The sequence below is a fragment of the Erpetoichthys calabaricus genome, chromosome 8, assembly GCF_900747795.2.
Source record: "Erpetoichthys calabaricus chromosome 8, fErpCal1.3, whole genome shotgun sequence".
Classification (NCBI taxonomy): domain Eukaryota; kingdom Metazoa; phylum Chordata; class Cladistia; order Polypteriformes; family Polypteridae; genus Erpetoichthys; species Erpetoichthys calabaricus.
Window position 1 is genome coordinate 98979764 of NC_041401.2, and position 17757 is coordinate 98997520.

General features: G+C 35.1%; 1 protein-coding gene across 1 annotated transcript in view; it reads left to right on the forward strand.

The window, feature by feature from the left end:
- The window catches only part of bckdk (branched chain ketoacid dehydrogenase kinase), a 41654-nt gene that overhangs the window by 14387 nt on the left and 9510 nt on the right, over nucleotides 1–17757 (forward strand). The window contains exons 5-9 of the mRNA XM_051930790.1: nucleotides 2779–2898; nucleotides 3277–3375; nucleotides 6522–6595; nucleotides 9559–9687; nucleotides 17475–17564. Coding sequence (XP_051786750.1) covers nucleotides 2779–2898; nucleotides 3277–3375; nucleotides 6522–6595; nucleotides 9559–9687; nucleotides 17475–17564 — 512 coding nt within the window. The remainder of the gene's footprint in view (nucleotides 1–2778; nucleotides 2899–3276; nucleotides 3376–6521; nucleotides 6596–9558; nucleotides 9688–17474; nucleotides 17565–17757) is intronic.

Genomic DNA, 17757 nt, shown 5'->3' on the forward strand with positions numbered 1-17757 from the left:
GCTTTTGGGCTACTCCTGACTACGCTTCTGATTCCCTGGTCAGAACACTTCAGAGAAGTGGCCAGTTTGTGGTGGAGTGATGTCCCTTCCATTTGCAGATAATGGCCTCAATAATGCTTACTGGAAGATTTAGAATTTTTGAAATATGTCTGTAACCAGCTCCATTGATATGGTTTGCAACAATCAAGTTGCTTAATGACTCGGGAGAGCTCTTTGCTTTTCATAGCTAATCAATATGTACTAACCCGACTGATAACAATTTTCACAGATAGGAAGTGGAATTACTTTCTAACTACTTACAAATTCCAGCTGGTTCCTTGCTTTTCCTTGCCTTGCTGTACTGCGTTTTCTTAGTGTGTTCAATACTTTTTCCCCTCTGTCATTCCACTTTATTATACATACCTTTATTTATGAATTCTTTATATTTGTGGATTTCTTGAGTTAATACCAATGTCTTGTGAGAATTTCATGTGAATGGCCTCATTGGAAATAGATTTACTGGAACAAATGTTGACGTGTTCAATACTTATTTCCCCCACTGTATTATCTGTGAATAGAAATATATTTGTTATAATTTCACAATGCTGTTCTATGCCACTCAAATAAAATGCTTGTGCAGGCATTCTTGCATAGCTGGCATGATGTCTTCATGAATGAGGCAGTGCAACAAATGTTGTCCTTCTGATGTGGGGAAAGGAGTAGTCACATGGGGTTAGGTCTGAATAAGAAGGTGGGTGTGGTATTTTGTTGAATTCACAATTTCACAGAGGAGTCTTTGCTACCCATCCACTGTGAGCAGGGAAATATCATAAAGCAGAATGAGGATAGTTGGCAGATTCCCACACCACTTTACCTTGATTGACCTCTGTAACTGGCAAAGCAAATGAGATAAGTTTGACTGATGACGACATGATTTAAAAGACTAAAATAAATATTGTATACACTCTCAGCATCATAAATAATTATGTGCATGATTTTTTGCAATATTACCTCAGGCTTTTAATTACTTTGATGCTGAAGAATACCCATGCTACAATTATTTTTATTGTTGTCCAAATTCATTAGCTTGTGATTCTTCTTTCAGCATTGGATGCAGAGAATCCTAATTTCAGGACTCCACATTCTGGGTTTTGCTGATTTTTAATTGTTCATGAAAAAATGATTAATTTGGTCCATAACTAATCTTTGTAGCATCTGCTGTCTTACACACAATGACTCTTCATAGCTCCATTATAATTTGCTCCACACTGGTAAAATTTCTTTAGTTCTTGATGTTGGTTGGTCAAACCTTGGCTCATCATTTAGACATATCCTGCAAAGATGAAATTCTACAGCCCATCTCTTGATTGTAGTCATAGAAGTGCACTTGTTTGGAAATGTACTAATAGAGTATTAATCTGAAGGTGTATCGTTTTATAGTCTTAGCAATTCAAGGAAAGCCTGATATTTGATTTTGCGAGTTTTGTCATCCATGTTCACATGGTTTTGGAACTAAAACTGGTATTATAAACAATAAATGTCAGAACATTGTAATTCACATATTTTAGTACATGGAAATCCTTCTTCGGCTGTTTACAAAACCAGCACCATGGAATGCTCCCTTTAGGTTCCATACATCCATTTTCTAAACCCAGTTAATTCTGAACACCGTGCAAGTCCTCGCTGAACACTTAGACACACACCAGAGACAATTTAGCATCACCAAGTCCTCTTCATTAGTCTTTGGTCTGCAAGGGGAAACCACAGCACCCTCAAAAGCTTGCATATTGTAATCTTTTTAGTTAGCCAATAAAAGGTGTCATTTTGCTCGACTTCTCACTACTTGCCTAATTGTGGTAATCTACATTTACTAAATCATTTTTAATATGCATGTATTGGCAAAACAATGAATGGAATCATTTGACTGCCTTCTGCTTCTCATATGTTTAAAGTAAGACATGATTTAAAACACTAGAAGGCATGCCATTTATCAAAATGTCAAGAAAAAAACTCTGTCATGGATTTTTACTATTCTTTTGCTTTATATATGTTCTAGCTTTATTGTTGTTTTATTGCAGTAAGTTCCTATTAATGAAAGAAAAATAAACATGAATTAATACAAAAGTGAAGTATAACTTGATTCATTAACATCTATTCTGCTCTGTATGATGAGTGGCTAATCACAATTCTTAGTTTTATAGAAATTAAAATAATTTAGAAGGATGGAATATTTTTTTCAGTATTAGCTGGATTAAAGGTGACCTTTCCAGATAATATGTCTTGGCTTTAAACAGTACTGTAATGACTATATAGGCCATTTTGACTCTTTTATCAGAGTTAGAGATTATTTAAGGGTTGAAAGTGAAATTTTAGAAATCATTTGTTGCCAGTTTAATTTTAAATTTCTGCTGTGGACTGGCATCCTGTCCAGGGTTAACTGTCATCTTTTACCCTATATAGGTTGGATAGGAACCAACCCCCAGTGACCCTGAATTGGTATAAGTGAATTTCTGAATGCAGTATTATGTTATGTTCTTTAATGTTTTTTATTTTAAATACATGTAATCAGGGCATTTTTCAAAGTTTTTAAAATTATGCTAAGAATAGTACAGAGTTGTGTGCTAGCCTTGTTTGTAGCTACTAATTTAGTGTTCTACTTTCACTTTCAGTTTTTACATGTAAAATGTGTACATGTCACAAATAACAACATTGTTGAAATCTAATGGAAAACAATCTAGGTCAGACCAACATGGTTATTTTAAAGAACATTATTGATTGTATTGTGCCTACTCCCCACAGATTACAGATCAGGAGACAGAGATTCGCTACAGCAGAATGGTCCAGCAACTTTTGGATGATCACAAAGATGTGGTGACTATGCTGGCTGAAGGATTCCGTGAGTGCCGCAAGCATGTTCAGGTACAAGGTGGATACTAAGTAGAGGGCTCTTTGATGACCGAACAATGGAAGAAGCCACCTTTTTCATTATTGTAAAAAAAAATTTTCATTAGCAATACCGAAAAGATAGAGAATGTTAATTTACTGAATTGTTTTAATGTAAGAATACTTGTTACCAGTCTTAACGGAGAAAAGAACAGAACACCACATAGTCGACTCACCCGCTTAGAAATCAGAAATCAAGCACCAAAAGGAAAATGATATAATATGTATTTTGTTAATTATAGGAATTTTCATATTTAAGATGTCTTCTTGGAATTTCATATAACAACATACTGTATTCTGCTTCTCAATTACTATAATGTGTTAGAACGACATTAATTAATATTTTGTATTTAGGATGAAACTCTGATTCGGAATTTTTTGGACACAACATTGACATCACGTCTGGGAATCCGAATGTTAGCAACTCACCACCTAAAACTTCAAGAAAATAATGTAGGTGTTTTTTCAACTTGATTCTGACTGCATATAATTTACTGTTAAATTACATTGACACACAAAGCTATTGAAATAACATCATAATATCATAAGCTGCCAAATAATCTTCTGAGGAGTATGTATTCACCTTCTGTACCTCTTGCTGTAATTGTTCAAGAAAACTTAAGAAAAGCAGTTTGTTTTCCTAGTTTTTACGGTTTAAAGGTCACATGATTTACTTTATAAAATAAATCTGTCAATAAGAGTTTTAAAATTGTAAAAACATTTGCCTTTTTTTCTGAAAGTAATAATTTTTACAAACATTGATTATTATTGTTAAAGTAAGACATCCATTAACAGTAATTACAAGGCCAGCTTATTGTTTGTTTTTTATATTGCAGAATGTTTATTTTTAACTACTTATTGCAGTGAACAGTTGCCTAACATAAAATTTATAATCAAAACATGATGCTGAAATGCCAAGGGGAGTCTTTGTTCTCTGATTGGACGGTAGCTAAAAATAGCTCACCCAAAATTCAATATTTTAAAATAGTTTTGTTGTCCTGAGAAATGTCTTTGGATAAGAGTAATCTTTAATTTTTACTCCAGGTAAATTGTTATCAGTAATTCATTAACAAGCCCTGAGGCTTAACCAGTGCAACCCAATGATTTCTAAAACTGGTGAAGTGAATGTTGAAATCTCCTTGTAGCATCTTCCTAGCCAAAGTCACCTAGCAGTTTATTTCTGGACAGATTTCTTCAAAGTAATTATTTAATAATACACTAGTATACATTGAATTCGCAAAAGATATGTAGTTAAGTGGGCAGCATGGTGGCACAAAAGTTACTCCTGCTACATCACAGCACCACAGCCCTGTGGGGAACATTCAAATTCTCCTCATGTGTTTCTGGATTTTCCTTCTACATCCAAAAGTAGTGACTAAGAGCAGGATTGAAGTATGTGTGCATGTTCAGCAATGAACTGGAGCCCCATGCAGGATTGGATTGGAATCCAATGCTGCTATTGTATGAGCGCTTGCATCCTGTACCCAGGAGATGAATAAACATGTTCCTAGTTGATGGATGGATGTAGTTATGTGAATAGCAATAGCTTCCATTATGTGACCAAAGTTACTTTATTGTAGGTATTGCTTTCATCATCAGAGTTCATCAAGTATAATGCAGCTTTTTATGACATGGCATATCATAATCATATGACATCAGCTCATAAAATGCCTTCATTTTGAAACTTAAGAATGCTTTTGTTCTTGAGAAAAATATGGAAAAAATAAAAACAATTGTGCTGAGTAGCTTTCTGTATTATTTCTTCATGATACTACTCTGCTCTTAAAAATAAACCATACTTTCTGCTCCCACATGTACTGTCTCATTAGTGTAGTTTTTGTTGCTGCTGTTTTTGTTTTCATTATCTTTGTCCTTATAGTCTGTCTTAAGGAATTTAACTAGAGTTACAGAGCATTTTGAGGGCACATATTTATTCCCTTTTCAATGAATTATTTCTGTGTTTCTAGCTGGCAAGCACTTTGGTATATCCTGGCTCAGAGAATATTTGTATGTACTTTTATTTACATACGTCACTGTTTGACTTGAGTTCAATGAACACATAAAACCTGTAATGTGATGTATGTGGCACAGAGCTGTAACAGTTAAGCGCTCCAGGATCAAGTTTGTGCCTACAGCCAATAGATACTTAAAAAAAATTAACACAAATCACTCAATCTACATTGTTAGTATACTATGGTTTGTATCTCTGAGTATGTTTGAGTTTAAAATGATACACAATTTGGCTGTGTAAGATAGTATGAAGAGATTTTAACATTTCATTTAGGACAAGATTTTACAGAATATTGGATTACATATGGATTAGGGTTGAAACATATTTGTAAGATAATAATAGAAACAGTTTCACAGAAATCAAATTTAGAAATTCCTCTTGTCCATAGACATTTCATGGAATGGGGTAAAATAGTTTTAATTTTTTTTGAAAAGTACATTGTTTCGGCAGTGGAAAGGGAATGATTTGTTTTTACAAAAAGTAATTTGAACAGTTGTTTTTCAGTGATCAATTTGTGAAAGATGTTTGGGAATATTAGTAGCATACTGTTACTCTACTTAGTTGTGAATTCTGTCTATCTTGAGACAGGGAAGAAGGGTGTGCATGCAAGTTACAAATTGTTGAAATGCAGACTTAGTGGAATGCCATTTTGAACTTATTGTCATTTTGTTGCCACTTGGTGTGTGATACCTAAGGTACCTCCTCCTGTGCCTTTTTGGTTTTATCCTTCTGCTTTTTTAAAATAAACCTTTGTATGATAGAGGTCCTATTTTCTATATAGACTAACATAATAAAATACTAGTATGTAAAACAGAGAATCTAAGTTAACAGCAAAGCTCAATAAATAGCTTTGGCAGTGAGTCACTTGACAAAACATTGTATGCTTCCTGTGTCATGTGAGCCTTTTTACCTGAAAGCCTGGTTTCTGTGTAAAAACTTAAATTATTTGTCTTTGGACATTGTCAAAGTGCTAGTGTGTGGCTTGCTAGCAGCCTCCTTCTTCCTGAGAATACCAGCGTGGAAAAGTGTTACAGTGATATAATTTCTGACAGAGGATCAGACCACTGCTGTCTGAATTAAAATCATCATTCTCCTGTTTATATTTTTGCACCTTTTTGAAAAGTCATCAGTTTTTGGAAGACCAGACTGAAATATTGAAGTGATTTTTATTCAGATTGTAGTGTAACATTTTATCATTGCAGTTTTAGGGTGTTTGGTATAATATACAATAATCAATTTTGATTGCAATTATTTGACTTTTTTTTTGTTGCTTTTTATGTACTAGAAAAAAACAATAATGTATTCTTTGAGAGCTCAATGGAAAGCAATGTAACATTAGGGTGGCTCAAACAGTTTGAGAAGGAGCCACACCATTTTTGGGAATTCTCTTCTTCAGGGATGCTGAAGTTATTAAATCTCTTTGCTTCACTTCTAGGTTGTCCACAGTTTATGTCACTGCTCTATTTTCCGTCTGTTGAATACTGTGTGTATTGTCTGAAAATCATGCATGGTTAACCAATAAAATGTAGTTTAGTCTTTTTTTTTTTCTTTTTTTCAATACAACAATGTGCCTTGTTGCCTTTTGCAGCCTGACTTTGTGGGAATTATTTGTACACGGCTGTCACCAAAGAAGATTATTGAGAAATGGGTGGACTTTGCTCGGTCAGTAGTCTTTGAGTCAATAACATCACTACTCATAAAAGTGAGAGATACTCTGTAAAGCATAGTGTATTATGAATATGGAAACTAAATGTTCAGAGGCATTTCTTTTTAGTATATGCAGAAGTGGTTTTGAAAAGTCATCACTTGTGTTATATTTGCTTTATCTGTTTTGTTCTGAGGTTTTTAATAATATGGTAAATATTTACAACCCTATTTAAATTTTTAACAGTTTTTTAACCTTTTTGGTGTAGTGGTCCTAAACATTTGAGCTGCCTAACAGGAGATTTAATGTGGTCATTACACAGAAATATAGTATAGCCTCCAGTCTAACACACAGGTCAACAACTGTTATCTGAATGCCAGTACCTTCTAAACATTTCTTACACCTACTTTATTACATTCCATAAAGTATAGGCAATGTTGGAGTCTTCCAATGGCAACAGTGGGCTCAGGAAATCAGAATTTCACAAAAAGAACGATGTCAGTCAGTTGTGGGATATTCAAACTGGTGCAATTTAGCATGGCTTGCTATTTTTGTCAATACAAGTTTTAATCCAAAGGGCAGACTAAAAAGACAATTTCCCCTCTGGGATTAACAAAATATATTTAAAAAAATGATAAATGAACACAAGAGCTCATGCAGGAAACCTGCCAGAACATGTGAAACAATTTTCAAACATCCTTTGCAATATTTCACATAGAACAAGAAAGAACGATGATTTTTTTTGACCATTTAGAGAACCTTACCCTTAATAATGCAGTTAAGTAATGAAAACAGTGGAAGATTTCTCTAAAATGTCAGTTTAAGATTTTAGAGGAAATGAGATTGCATTTACTCTGTCAATTAAGGAAGTGCAGTTTTACTCACCTCATTTCTTGATTCATATAAACAAAATAATAATGTTCTTTCTGGTTTCTCTATAGGCTATTAAGTTATGTTGCTAAAGTAGACCCTGAAATCACCCCCTTTTAATTTAATCTTAATTGCAGCCTTTAGTTTAAGATATCTGGAGAACCAAAAACAGCAAAGGTGGAAGTTTATGTAGCAGTGATTGTCAAACTATCCTAGTCTCAACTGAAGACTATTCTTTCTCACTGCCTCTCCATTACAGTAGCTGGAGTCGTCAAGGATTATCCTCCTCCATTTGTTGCAGAACGACAATTCATTATAGTTTATTAAGACATTTTGTGTTATTTGATGTAAAGGGAGGCTATCCATAGGTATTTCAGTATCAATAACCATATGGTGAATCAGAAGTAAGATACTGAAAACTATGTATACATTTAAAAGTAGGTTTCTGTAAATTTTGTGGCAGTTTTTTCCTCCTTTCTTTTGTAATGGTCATCCATTATGGTTGTTGTTCAGTAGTGGCCTGTTTTTTTCTGTGCACTTACTAAGTGTTTTTCATCAGTAAAGGTTAATGTTTTGTTAAACAGACAAGCTTTGGTTATGCTTCATTGCACTTTTAAAACAAGTGTGAAATTGCTCTCTTCTATACTGATCCCTTAAAACTATGGTATCTGATGTATTATTCCATCATTATTTTTACTCTAGTTCTTCACATTCTATTTTGAGAATCTGCTGGCATGAAATAGCTAAAATTTAGATTAGCAACCAGCAGAAGCATCTATTTATATCTTGGACAAATTATTTGGCCATATTGGGGGTGGTTTTATAGAATAATATCCTAGTTAATCTTTGATAGATAATGGATACTATCTGCTGACTTTGCATGTTGATTCCAGTAGTATGAACTAGTTAACTATTCACAGCAGAGCTAATATTTGCACTTTATAAAGTACAACCATTTAATGCAGCTGTTCTGTTCAGGGCACATAATGGTATTTTATTTACTGTATAAGTAACTACATTGTAAGCTAATAAAAGGAAAACCTCTACTGTTCTTGCATCTAAAAATAGCCAAAGAAAATCACTAGCAAACTGTGCCTATTGTGCATAGTTTATAATAAGCCCACTACAGATAATTTACTTTACCAGGAAAAGAGTACATTCTGTTAACAAGCACAAATGTGGCACACATTTACCAATACAGCAAAAAACAAAGTACGTGCTTGAGGCTGAATACAGAGGACTGGGGAATGTATATGTAGACATGTACATAGTTTACTAAGCTAGGTTATTAATGTGCCTAAATGCAAATAATTAAAACTTAAGTCTATAGTGAATCTATAAGTCCTTAACCAATTAGTCATCCTTCCCTGAGCATTCCCAACATGGAATTACAAAGCAGGCAAATCGTAACTCTGGGGAAAATTGCTACAAAGGTCTGATGCTGAGTCTTTCAGTGACGATGACATATCTGCACTAAGATTTAATTCCACTGACAAGAGGGTTGCCCTGATCAAAATGACAATGATTCCAAGTACTGCCACAGGGCACAAGAAAGAGAAAAAGATTTAACAACACACACTCACATTATTATTTGTTGCTGGAAACTTATACTTTAAGACACTTTCCCCTCTGGGATTAATACAGTGTATTAAATACCAAAAAAATTATCTAAACCTACTTATTTAGTGTCAGGTGGCAGAGAGTTGAAACTTACCTCAAGAAGTACAAAAACAAAAAGGAACTATACAAATTATAAAAACACTATAAAATAAATATTATGTCACTATATGAGAGTGCTGTCTTTTCACACTCACTCACTCGCTCACTCACTCACATTGTGTGAATTGTTTTGTTTACAATTGTCAGTCAAATCTAACAGTGTCTGCTTAGACTGTGAGAGTAAAGACTTGTCCAATATTTAATTTCAATGAATCCCAAATATCCTAGAATGCTTTACTTCCATTCCTTTTTTTTTACAAAAGTTTTTATTCTGAGAAGATTTTAGATGTTAATATTCTCATAAAAGTGAAGTAATTTGTCTCGGAGTAGAAACTGTTTTTCTGAAAGCAAAGTGATTACATTTTTTCTAAAATGTATTTCTTATTCACAGGCGGCTCTGTGAACACCAGTATGGTGGTGCTCCACGAGTTCGAATTAATGGTCATGTGGCAGCTCGCTTTCCTTTCATTCCAATGCCATTAGATTATATCCTACCAGAATTGCTGAAAAATGCTATGAGGTATGTTTCTGAAACATTTTTACCTTCGGTACGTATTTTTGGAAAATGTATTCATTTAGTTAATGTTTCATATTATCAGCTGGCTCATGGTCTACCATATCTTTCTACCCTAGAGATTTTGCTAAATTCACAGTCAGACAAGTAGTAAAGATTGGGCATCATTTTATGTCTTTTCTATACTTAGCATAGGGCTGATGGAAAACGAAGGAATTTAATGTCACCTTGGTTGTTTGTAAGATTAGCTTCACAGTTTAACGAAGGATATGTTGAAGCATTGCAAATAAAAACTTGTTTTTGTTATCTTTTTATCATTGAAATAGTACTGTACATAATGTTGTCTAACCTATAAAAAGTTTTGCATGTTCTAAAAATCATGTTAAAAGCAACTTTATTACCAGACACTATTGTCCTTTCTCATTTAAATACTTACTTTTGTAAATTGTCAAAATAAATTTGCAGGTACTGAAATTGCACAGTCACAGAACAGTTGCACTCTGGTAAAATATGAACAAGAACAAGTATTTAATGCTGGCAATTAGAATCTGTTACTTATGTGCTAAGGTAATGATTTATTTTAGTTTATATTTTATTTGGCTTATTGTTGTCAAGTGGTAGTCAGGCTAAGGTTTGTCATGTTGTTATATAACAATAAGTATTGTACAACGTTGTACTTAAATACTTATAGTACATATATAATATACATTTTAAATAGTTTATTTTCTCTGTGAACATGGTATAATACAGTAACCAGAGTCAAAGAGAACATCTGAATGGAAGAAGAATTGGGGGTCCACCAGAAGACCTCTTGCTCATTTGTTGAATGTATTTAGTGTCAGCAGTGATTATATCTATCTGTGACAGACACTTCATATACGTCTATTCTGGATTTGAGATAGGTTAGTGCTGGATGGGAAAGAGGCAAGTTAAGGTCACAGATCTTCTGGATTAAAGTATTGTGACTGTGGAGAAAACAGGTAGACATCTAGTGTTTCCAGTACTAGTCATGCCGCTCTCCTTAATACAAGTGTGCTGTCTTTTCTAGAGACTGTTCCCCTGATATACTGTAGATGTGAGAAACACTGGGACATCACAATTAACAGCCCTGTCTCCTTTTCTCTTCACTCTGTACACCTCAGATTATACATATAACACCAGGTCATGCCACTTGCATAAATCCTCAGATGATTCTGCACTTATGGGGTGTATCAAGAAGGTGGTTGAGATATAGGAGTCAGGTGGAGGATTCTGTTTCTTGGTGCAGAAAGAATTATCTACAATTTAACATCAAAAAAAACAAGGAACTATTTATTGACTTTTGCCACACCAAAGAGCCACAATGCTTGGTCACTGTTCAGGGTGTGGATATAGAGGTGGTGCATTGCTACAAATACTTGGGTCCACATTAGTGACTAGCTTGACTGGGCTCATAAAACAAGAAAGGGCAGAGCAGGCTATTTTTTCTTAGAAGACAGCACTCGTTTAATGTGAGTAGTGACATCCTTTATATATTCTACAAATCTCTCAAGGCCAGTGCAATTTTCTATACTTTGGTGTGCTGGATTGGTAACATCATTTCAAGAAAAGCCCACCAAATCAACAAACTAATAAAAAGCAGGCTCAGTTATGGGAAGCACTCTGGACCCCCTGGAGGTAGTAGAAAAGGAAAGAAAACAAAATTAAGTGCTATTAAAAACAATGCTACACACCCTCATTCTGAGACACTAATACTGAGGACTTTCAGCCAATGAATTATTCACTACAAGTATGTTAAGAAACTCTGCTGGTGCTCCTTTACACCAACGGCAATATGCCTGCATAATACCTCACTGTGACTGTAACTGCCAAGTCAGAAGTGTTCTTTCATTTTAGTTTTCTTTTTTTTAGTCATTCTGGTGTGTGTTCAGACCATTTTGTGTTTACAACAACATTTATTTATATAGCACATTTTCATACAACAGATAATGACAAATAAAAGTTATAAGAAAAAAAATAAGATTATGTAATAATATTAAAGAATAAGTAACAAAACAAGGTAATGTCAGATGGCCAGCAGGACAGAAAAAAAAATCTGCAGGGGTTCCAAGACTAAAAGACTGTCCATCCCCTACTGGGTATTCTACCTAACATAAATGTTCCTAAATAAAACCTCTTAGTTTCCATGCTTCACATGATAGGATTTGATTAAGCTGGTCTCGTGGACATCTGAGATACCCGCCTTCATTCCATTATTTCATGAGGCTGCATGGTGCTTTGATCAGGTGATGGTGGTACAGATCGTCACCACAAAAGAACCACAAAAGACAGCAGAGCACAGTGGGGATTGGTATAGATTGTGGATCTCTGAATAATATGGTTCTATACCTATATAGTCTATTAGGAATACAACTGAAATGTAGCTACCAAAAAGTCATATTAAAATAATAGGGTTTTAGCAGTTTTTTTTTTAAATGTTCCACAGTATTAGCCCAGTAAACTATTCCATATTTTAGATGCATAATAACCAAAGGCCATCTCACCACTTAAATTAATGCTGGGTTCTTGGAATTACAGTGGTGTGAAAAACTATTTGCCCCCTTCCTGATTTCTTATTCTTTTGCATGTTTGTCACACAAAATGTTTCTGATCATCAAACACATTTAACCATTAGTCAAATATAACACAAGTAAACACAAAATGCAGTTTGTAAATGGTGGTTTTTATTATTTAGGGAGAAAAAAAAATCCAAACCTACATGGCCCTGTGTGAAAAAGTAATTGCCCCCTGAACCTAATAACTGGTTGGGCCACCCTTAGCAGCAATAACTGCAATCAAGCGTTTGCGATAACTTGCAATGAGTCTTTTACAGCACTCTGGAGGAATTTTGGCCCACTCATCTTTGCAAAATTGTTGTAATTCAGCTTTATTTGAGGGTTTTCTAGCATGAACCGCCTTTTTAAGGTCATGCCATAGCATCTCAATTGGATTCAGGTCAGGACTTTGACTAGGCCACGCCAAAGTCTTCATTTTGTTTTTCTTCAGCCATTCAGAGGTGGATTTGCTGGTGTGTTTTGGGTCATTGTCCTGTTGCAGCACCCAAGATCGCTTCAGCTTGAGTTGACGAACAGATGGCCGGACATTCTCCTTCAGGATTTTTTGGTAGACAGTAGAATTCATGGTTCCATCTATCACAGCAAGCCTTCCAGGTCCTGAAGCAGCAAAACAACCCCAGACCATCACACTACCACCACCATATTTTACTGTTGGTATGATGTTCTTTTTCTGAAATGCTGTGTTCCTTTTACGCCAGATGTAACGGGACATTTGCCTTCCAAAAAGTTCAACTTTTGACTCATCAGTCCACAAGGTATTTTCCCAAAAGTCTTGGCAATCATTGAGATGTTTCTTAGCAAAATTGAGACGAGCCCTAATGTTCTTTTTGCTTAACAGTGGTTTGCGTCTTGGAAATCTGCCATGCAGGCCGTTTTTGCCCAGTCTCTTTCTTATGGTGGAGTCGTGAACACTGACCTTAATTGAGGCAAGTGAGGCCTGCAGTTCTTTAGACGTTGTCCTGGGGTCTTTTGTGACCTCTCGGATGAGTCGTCTCTGCGCTCTTGGGGTAATTTTGGTCGGCCGGCCACTCCTGGGAAGGTTCACCACTGTTCCATGTTTTTGCCATTTGTGGATAATGGCTCTCACTGTGGTTCGCTGGTGTCCCAAAGCTTTAGAAATGGCTTTATAACCTTTACCAGACTGATAGATCTCAATTACTTCTGTTCTTATTTGTTCCTGAATTTCTTTGGATCTTGGCATGATGTCTAGCTTTTGAGGTGCTTTTGGTCTACTTCTCTGTGTCATGCAGCTCCTATTTAAGTGATTTCTTGATTGAAACAGGTGTGGCAGTAATCAGGCCTGGGGGTGGCTACGGAAATTGAACTCAGGTGTGATACACCACAGTTAGGTTATTTTTTAACAAGGGGGCAATTACTTTTTCACACAGGGCCATGTAGGTTTGGATTTTTTTTCTCCCTAAATAATAAACACCATCATTTAAAAACTGCACTTTGTGTTTACTTGTGTTATATTTGACTAATGGTTAAATGTGTTTGATGATCAGAAACATTTTGTGTGACAAACATGCAAAAGAATAAGAAATCAGGAAGGGGGCAAATAGTTTTTCACACCACTGTATAAGCAAACCTCCATTTGAATATCTAAGATTATGACTAGGAGTTTAAGGGGAAAGGCATTCCAAAATATAGGATGAAGCAAGATAATTTAAGGCTTTATAAACCATTAGTTGTATTTTAAAGTCAATTCTGAATGACACAGAAAACCAATGTAACAACACTAAAACTGGTGAGATATGCTCAAATTTTCTTTTTCTAGTTAAGATTCTGGCTGCTGAATTCTGCATAATTGTAACCAATTTATGTCTTTCTTAGGGAGGAGAGTATTACAGTAATCTAGTCGACTAAAATCAAAAGTATGAATGAATTTTTCAGCATCTTGTAAAGTTATATGAGGTCTAACATTTGCTGTATTCCTTATGTGAAAAAATGCAGACCTAGTAATCGGGTTAATATGCGATTAAAGTTTAGGTCAGAGTCAATGATTACCCCTAAATTCTTTACCTCCTCATTCAAGTTTATTTCTAATGCCCTTGCTATATCCATGTTTGCCAATCACTAAGATTTGCTTTTTCTTTATTTAGTTTGAGAAAGTTACTAATCACTCATTCAGAAATACTGCTAAGACATTGGATCAGAAGGCCAAGAGCATCACTGTCATCAAACTCTATAGATAAATAAAGCTGTAAGTTGTCTGCATAGCTGTGGTAGCTCACCATGTGCTTTGAGACCTAATGGAAGCATGTAGATTGAAAAGCACAGCGGACCCAGAATAGATCCTTGTGGTACACCATATAAAATATCATGGGTCTCCAAAGTGCAATCACCACAACTAACAAAGAATTTTCTGCCTGTTAAGTAAGACTGAAATCAATTTAAGAAACCGCCAGGAAGGCCCACCCATTGTCTAAGGTGATTTATAAATATACTGTGGACTATGATGTCAAATACTGCATTCAAGTCTAAGAGAACAAGAACAGATATACAGCCTCTGTCAGCATTAATCCGCAAATCACTTACTACTTTAACCAGTTCAGTTTCGGTACTATGGTTTCTTCTAAAATCTGACTGAAACTTGCCAAGAATATAATACTTATTCAAGTAATCATTGAGCTGCTTAATAACTGGGTTTTCTAGAATTTTACTTAAGAAAGGCAGGTTAGAAATTGGTCTAAAACAGTCAAAGGCAGAGGAGTCAAGATTATTTTTCTTGAGCAGAGGTTCATCAACTGCAGTCTTTAGACAGTCAGGGAAGACCCCCAAATCAAATAATGAGTTCACCATGTCAATTACACTATCAGTAAGGACATTGGAGACATCTTTAAAAAAGCCTGTTGGTACTGAGTCAAAGCCACAAGTGGAGGGTTTCAGCTGAGAAATTATTCTACGTAGTTCGGGTCGATCTATTCCAGTGAAAGAATTTAACTTGCTTCAAAGGGCATGTTGGGATTCAATTAGATTAATTTTGAGGGGATGTACTGCGTTATTTCTAACATCTTTAATTTTTTATTTAAAAATTTTTTAGGAAACATTCCATTTAGTCAGCTGGGTTTAAAAGACGATCTATAGTTGAATCTCTATATTAATTTATTTAATGAGCTTCTATAAAAAAGCCACATTTCCCTCTGAGACCAAATAAAGCTCTGTCTGCCCATCTATGTATTTACCTACCTACCTGCCTTCCTCACTTTGCCTTCCCACCTCTCCCTTCTAACTGTTATGGGCTCTCACTGAAGACTAAAGGCAGGGTCATAACATCCCTGGGAACAGTAAGTATGCCTGCCAAAAATCATGTAGCAGACCGCACAGAGCCAGAAAATAGAATAGAAAGCATAAAATTCTTGCTTGAATCAAATTATTATGAAAGGTGGTGAGATCTTTTAATTAATCCCTGGGGTGTTGTTATATGTTTGTCCATCAAGTCTTGAAAAGATGACTTTTTAGTCACTCACATTATTGACTAATTCCTGTGGGCCTCTGCAATCTGCACCACTGATTCTGAATATTGCTAACAAGATGTCACTTATCTTAACTAACATTATTCTTACCAGATGAACACAGCATCTTTGTTTCCAGATGTCAGCTAGAATGTAGCTTACATACCAAGAGGCCCATGCTAAAGGTATCACGGAATATGCTATCTTCATAAGGAATTCCACTTGGCTATGATGTAGAAGCTATGATGTCAAGCCGTTTTTACTTTGCAGTCCTTCAGCTAAAACCAAGGTGTAATTTGCCATACCAGAGTGGCCCTACATAATAAGTTATCAAAAATGTTCAGCCAGTTTAATTACAAGTATTAGAATTTTGGCACTGCTTTGTAAACAAAACTGCAAAAGACTTCATATTTCATTCAGTCAAAATCATGTTGTAGCACATTTTATTCAAGTGATGATAAAGGTGCTCTGATTACGTGTTAAAGTTGTGTTTTTAGGTTTCCTTTGGTTGTATTGATGGACTTTCAGGTACATATTTTGCCCAAGGCTTTGTGAAAGCAAACCCTGTAAACTACTCCTCTGCTACAGTGCTGCTGCAGATTTAGTTGCATAGTCATTGGCATGTTTACAGCAGCTTTCTTTCTCAGTCTGGAATTCATCCCTTAAGGCAGGTTGGCAGCTACCCAATATTTTCAGCACTGAGAAAATGATTCATTTGTTATTCACACTGACTGGCTTGACAATTTTTTTCCTAATAGCTTTAGTTTTCAATTTTTGTATTTTTCTACTTTTATCTGTAAAACAATCCTTTGTTTTTGAAAGGTCTTTCTAATTATTAAAAAGGAGAAAATTCTGTATTGTCAGCACAGGTTTGAATGCAGTGCCTCTTTCTGTAATACCAGGAGGACCAGTTTCTTTTCTAACAATATTTGTGGCTGCTTTGTTTGCTGAGCTAGCAGCTCCTACTTACATTTTCACTTTTTATATTGTTCTTTTATTAGCATATGAGAAGGAATTCTGGTGTTTGATCATTCCTATTTCCTATAATATTCATCTGAAAATGATGTTTTGCCACATTTTTATCTATGAATGTTAAAAGTTATCTGCATGTTTGTATGAAGCTGTGCTGACACATTTTGGATTGTAAGCTCCTTATTTCAACTTTTTTATCTAGTGTCTGGTATATACTGTATGTATTTGCCTAAAATCAATTTCTTTGTCCTTGTTTCTGATTAAACTGCCCTCGTTGTAGGAACATATATAGTTTCAGCACTCAGAGAAACAAGCATGCAGTTTAGTAAAGGGCTTAGTGCCAAAAGCAAACAAAACACTCCCAGACGTTCTCATCTAGGCTAATGAACATACTGGAAATGTAAGCATGGAGTGCAGGGAACAGCATGTTCTTGGCTGATAAGTTGAGACTGGCATTTAGGGCACAGCTTGTGTGAAGCATACAGACTGTGCTGTCTTTTTCATTTCAAAATAAGGAACATATAAAGTAACAATGAAATATTTTTCCCAATGCAACTACTTTATTGATATATGCAACTTATATAAATAACTTATTTTAATGTTTCTCTACTTTTTTAGCAGAACATTTCAGAAGCTCCAGTCATTTGTAGAGAGTAAAAAGAAATGACTACAGAATATTACAGAATTCAATCCTTTGGTAAAACTGAGTTCATATCAGCTACATATAATTGTTAAAGTTGGGTGTAATGGTTGTTCAATCTTGCATTCCCAGGGCAACAATGGAGAGTCACCTTGATACACCTAACAATGTTCCAGACCTGGTTGTGACGATTGCCAACAATGACATTGACTTCATCATTAGGTGAGATCAGGCCACCTAGGCAAAGTCTTATGTAAAAATATATTTCAGCGTCTCTAATTAAGAAAAACAAAGCCTGTGTCTCGTATTCTTAATGTAAAATTAGTATCAGCTAATGAAATGTGCCTGTTACAAGCTGTATACTATTATGTTGCTTTCTTTTGGTTTAAGAAGTAAAAAAAAAAAGTGGCATACT